General features: G+C 35.4%; 1 protein-coding gene across 1 annotated transcript; it reads left to right on the top strand.

Annotated features, from left to right (window-relative positions):
* Nucleotides 1–780: 780 nt before the first annotated feature.
* LOC131068356 (uncharacterized) lies at nt 781–2,083 on the top strand. Its single transcript, XM_058003543.2, has one exon. The coding sequence runs from the start codon at nt 926–928 to the stop codon at nt 1,478–1,480; it is 555 nt and encodes a 184-aa protein (XP_057859526.2). The 5' UTR covers nt 781–925; the 3' UTR covers nt 1,481–2,083.
* Nucleotides 2,084–5,925: the final 3,842 nt, after the last annotated feature.

The following is a 5,925-nucleotide window of genomic DNA, read 5'->3' as shown; positions in this document are numbered from 1 at the left end:
CAACCTACCTCAGGGGTGCTCCATCTCACTTCCTTTAAACATTTAGTCTCTCTTTTGTTGCCCACTAATGAGTGAATAACCAATCCCTTGAATTGCTTAACCGTCTCCTCATCTCGATTAGTGAAAGTTTTTTTTTTCATGGATTTATTTTTGGCAGTCGTATTAGCCAATTTTATAATCAAAGCTTCAATTTTCTTTATTAGATTATCCCTAAGCATCGATGGATCCCTAAAGATCCTTTTATTGCACTCCTTCCACAATTCTCATACAACCAAGGAATGAATGATCTGCCAAAGGCAACCAAAAATACCTTTTTTGTGCTATTTTGACCACATATTAAACTAGTGTAATAGGTATGCTAATAGTTAATATTACATAAATATAATTAAATAATATAATTTTAAAATAATAATGATTCAAAATTATAATGATTAAAAATTTGAACAAATATTTTTATTACAATACTATGAAAACAAGTATTCCCACTATATAGCACTTGTTTAAATATGATTTGAAAAAAAAAATATAAAACATTTATTTACAAATAACTTTCATACTTAATTGATATTATTAGAAGCATTCATTCATAGATCTCTAGGGTTTAACAGCCTTTAGGGTTTAAGGAAAGGGGAAGCGAATCGGTCGACTGTTTATATGAGTAGTAGCGATGCAGACTTTATTGTCTGTCATGGTCAAAGAAAGCTCACTTGCCGATTGCATTGATTTTAGGGTGAAGCCTACAAAGAAGACTGGAAAAAGAGGCCTTGCTTCTCGTCAATGAGATCAGGTATACTGAAACCAATTGTTCTGTTCTTTAGCTTCAGTTTCTTTTTTATTATCATATTGCAGAAAATTCATTAGTAGAAACCAAGATTGCAGAAATTCTAGTTTTAGAAAACTAGGAAACCTTTATTCTAAAACCTAAATGGAGAAAAGGGACGAAAAAACATCAGAAGAAAATAATATTAATTCTAATGGAATAGAGAAAGAGTCCAAAATCTCCAATGAATCAGATCAGAACCCTAAAAGACCTGATGATGGCGAGGGGGACAAAGGAAAAAATCAAAACCCCAATGAAACCGAACAAAAGCCTAATGACTCCGATGAAGATGAAGATGGGGAAGAAGAGGAATGTGGGTTTTGCTTGTTCATGAAGTCTGGGGGTTGCAGGGATGCTTTTATTGCTTGGGAGAAATGTGTTGAAGAAGGGGAGGCAAATAATCAAGATATTGTAGAAAAATGCTACAAGGTTACTTCTTTGCTTAAGGACTGTATGGACAGTCACGCAGATTATTATGCTCCAGTTCTCAGGGCTGAGAAGGAAATGGAAGAACAAGTGGCAGAAGAAATGAAGGAACACGATAAAGAGGCAACTAAAGGGGAAAGTGCGTCACAGGGAATTGCGACAATTGAGGTGCCAAATGAAATAACCGAGGTACCCAATCCAACAATTAAGGTGATCATCCCACAGGAGAATTAAGATTGATTAAGAACACAGGGTCGCTCACTTAGCACACCATGTGAGTGTCTACAGACAGATTGCTTTATTTACACGCTAATGTCGAAGGGTTCTCAGGAATAAGACGACATGGTGCTATTTACGAGGTGACTCTGTGTTTAAGAAGACAAACGAAGACTAGATTTTATTCAGACATTCTAGAGCAATAACGGGGATAAACAAAATAGGGAGGTTTCAGAGCCCCGAAAAAACAATTTTCTTCTTTTTTTCTTTTCATTAACCTATTAGCAGAAAGCTATTGCACAATTCTGATGAGTTGACAAGATTTCGAATATCAAGACTCTGTGTTATTGTCCCCTTGATCTCAATTGTTTATGCTCTACTTTTACAGAGTATGTAATTTTGCAACATGCGGCTGGCCATTGCCTGCTTTGCCATTGACCTACATGGTGACATGGACATCTTGAATGTTCGGTTACTTTTTGATTTTAGCAATTTTGAAAGATTATCATTGGAGCTTGTCCAGCAGAAGGTAGGGTTGGAGAAGTGGATTTTAGTGATCTATGAATGTTATTTTGGATTGAAATTCAATGAATAAGTGTTCTCATTGTTTAGATTCTCACAGTTTTCCAGATGTTGTGTCAGATCTAGGTCTGGCTGTCTGATATTTCATGATTGTTTTGTGTTGAAAGTGATCATGACTGCATGGTACATACCATAAGTTTACAGGCTTGGTTTTTTAATTTCTGTTGAAGTAGAATATCATTGGCAGAAAGAATTACCAGTTCGTGAGTTTCTTGCAAATATTTTCAGTTTTGGTAACGTTGATGTTGGAAAATGGTAAAAAATACAGTTTGGCAAAAAAAAAAAAGCATCATAAACTTTTTTCCACGTTTTGTCTCTTTTTTCATTTTCATTGTACGTTTATTTGCATAAAATTCAGATTGATAGATAGCATTTTACCAGTGTATTGTTTTAAACTTTTTCCACTTTTTTTTTTTTCAGTGTTACATCTATTTGCATAAAATTCAGATTGGCAGACAGCCATAAAGTTCACCCACTGTGTATTATGATGTCAAAAGTTCTTTAACCTCAGTCGACATCTATGTGATAGATTATTGCATGAGAACCCCTGTTTTATGAGTTAATGGGTTTTCATACTGGAACCTACTGGTACCCGCTTTACAGTTATTTGACTTTTTTTGCTAATAAATTAATGTACATGCATTCATGAAAAGTTTCTTGAAGGGATTTGCAAATTCTGACCAGTTGACATTTATTAGATTGTAAATCCAGTTCTTTTAGCACTTTGTACCTTTTTTTTTCAATTAACAATATCAGATGATCATTAGAGCCGTTATTTAGCTTGTAACATCTTTTGAAGAATGTGTAGGGGTTGACTGCAGGGTTGAGGTTTCTTTCAATTTACATGGTAAGTTCAAGAAGTGAATACAGATTTAGCAAAAAGGTTAAAAGATTAACAGGCTGATTTCTCAAATTTTATAGGTGGTTCAGACACTATTACGGAAAATCTCAATTTTGTATAGAAGGTTCTCTCTTTGGTTTCCGTACTTGCACTTAGGTACTCATCTTCCCATGATTTACCTTTCTTTGAGGAAAATCATATTTCTATTTGCAGTGATCTAGTGTACTGTTGTTCAATCAAAGCCTCGGTTTTCTTTCCAAGTCTTAACTGGAGTGAAGGGCTAGACTTGGATATCTGCTATGGACCAAGTCCACAAAAGATCATCAACATGGCTAAGGTGTCTGGAGAATGAGCCTTAAATTTTAGCCAAAATAATGTTATGTGGTACTATATTTTAATAAACACTCTCCATGTGTGACTAGTAAGAAACTGTGACCTTAGAATCATTATCTCACAACCATAGAACAATGTTGGTCATACAAGAACATGAAAGAGTTGAAGCTATATCCTCACTAGAAAGAGAGACTAAAGAAAACTAGCAACAGATGCGGACATTTTGAAATTTGAGAACACACGAGTCAATTAATGCGCCATATACACTCTAAATCATCCCCTTTTGGATGCAACAATGTAAGCTATATTATAAGAGCAAAAAGGAACAAATTTGTGATTCACATGAAATGTTGGGGTTTAATAGGACAAGTCATCACTCTTACCAGATATATTTTTCAAAACGCCTTCAAAGACAGTGGAATTGTGTCAGAAAAGGCCTTGTTTACACAAATAATAATTTTGTCATCTTATTCCAAATCTTACTGGTTAAAATAGATTATTGATGTTTAAGAAACAGATTCAAGCTTATAGACAAGATATATGGAGTCAAAGATTCAACCAGACATAAGTATGAGTTAAAGGAGATCAGAGAAGGCAATAATTCAATGAAATAATAAATAATTTTTAATGGCGATGCATGCATATGTGATGACAGCCATAATAATTTTGTCATCTTATTCCAAATCTTACTGGTTAAAATAGATTATTGATGTTTAAGAAATAGATTCAAGCTTGTAGACAAGATATATGGAGTCAAAGATTCAACCAGACTTAAGTATGAGTTTAAGGAGATCAGAGAAGGCAATAAGCCAATGAAATAATAAATAATTTTTAATGGCGATGCATGCATGTGTGATGACAGCCTCCTCCATTCTCCAATTCATGAACTATCTCATCAGATTACAATGTCTCCAAGTGGTGCTCCATTCTGGGGCAACTCAAACATTTTTTTTTGTTTGAAGTGCAAGGACCTAGGTTACACATTAAGAGATGCCTTCAACAGAAACTTTTGACCTCTGTGTTTTTCAAGGTCATTGAAACAAAGAATGCAACCACAGATTGTCTACGTTTAATTCCATGTCATCGTTATAGCAAGCTCATGGATTTGCCAGAACAATACCCTTTATTTAAATTTCCAAACTTCTTCCATGGGGCTAAATACCCAGGAGGTTTAAAGTATAGCCATTATGCCCAAGCTACTGCTTTCCTTTGCATTCTGGCTTCTGACATAGAAGAAAGAAAGAAAGAATGTTAATGTTCACAAATGACCAAAAATAGGTCAACAGGATGGAACATGTAGCAGGCATGATAGCAAAGGGCTAGGCCAAAAAAGAGACCCTAGGCATAAAGCATACATACACACACAGTGGCTAACCTAAAAAAAAAGGCATAACCCCAAGCATGCACTATAAGATTAAGAAAAAGGCGGCGAAGAACCTAAAAGGCAATAATAGAAGGTCACCTAAATGAGGAATCAAAAACCTCAAATCAGTATTTTGAGATGAGTGGAGGAGCCAACAAAAATGTCATTGATCAGAGTGGAAGCACCAATGCAGAGTGAGAATACTTGCTGGGGAGAGTCCAGAGCTAAGGTGGGCAGGCTGGACAATACTAGGATTTTGTTGATGCTGCTTAAAGACAACATTCAAGGCCAATAAATTGCTGGTAGTGGGAAAAACATGTAATGTGAATCTTTAACTGAGTTCTGCACTATGAAGGGTTATGAGAGAGGGTGCCCAATACTGGAGTGAGATAGAGCCACAACCACAAAGAATGAGAGTCAAGGTACTGGGGGAATCTGATAATAGATCTCAAGGAAGAACATTGCGTTACTAATCTATATCTGTCCATATACAAATCAGTAGTGTCTAAAGGCACTTAATGGCTCCAACAATGGTGATGGTTTGAAAGAACTCTTGCCACTACTTTTTTTGATGATTCCCCAGATCAAATAAAGGGAGTCTATGGAAAAGGTGTTTATGATGAAGTCTTGCAGAGCATAACTGCATATTCAATAGATTTAATTCACATGAACTTCGTTGCAGAACTCTCTGACTGTTTCTATTTCTACTGCAGGCTGATTTTGGACCAATTGATGCTCTGGAAGATGCAAATTTCAGTATCATTGATTAAAATTTATCTAGTTTAGTCAAGAACATACTCTCCAGTTCTGTACTAAGACTGGCTATCATCTTCCTAGAAACCAGGGGATTTGGGAACTCTATAAGATGATGCCATTGACATAATCATTTCACCTTTGAAAGTTTGGTATGTGACAAGATTTGAAGTACGAAAAACTGTCTTTCATTTACAGAGAAGGTTCTCTGCAAACTCTACTACTTAATGAAGATTAAAGATGTGTATTGACTAATAGTATCAAATACAAGCTATATCAACAAGCTACATATATTGCCTAATTATTTCCTCCAACTTTCAGGAGGATCTGGTTGTTAGAAACCTAATGACTAACCTTTCCATATGAAAACAGTGTTTAGCCGATTGGCTATATTATGTGGGAGCTTTTCACCGTAAACCTGTCTTACGCCATTAAACTGTATTAAATTGCCATGAAACTGCAGTGTGTTTTAGTCAGCAATCCCATCTTCAAATCAAATTGGACCTTTGATTTAAATTAAATATCCTCGTTGAAAGTTGAAACGCATGCAAATCAGATCAAATCTGATCTCAGAATCAACTCAGATTTTGA

The sequence above is a fragment of the Cryptomeria japonica genome, chromosome 11, assembly GCF_030272615.1.
Source record: "Cryptomeria japonica chromosome 11, Sugi_1.0, whole genome shotgun sequence".
NCBI classification, from domain to species: domain Eukaryota; kingdom Viridiplantae; phylum Streptophyta; class Pinopsida; order Cupressales; family Cupressaceae; genus Cryptomeria; species Cryptomeria japonica.
This window is presented reverse-complemented; position numbering and strand designations above follow the sequence as displayed.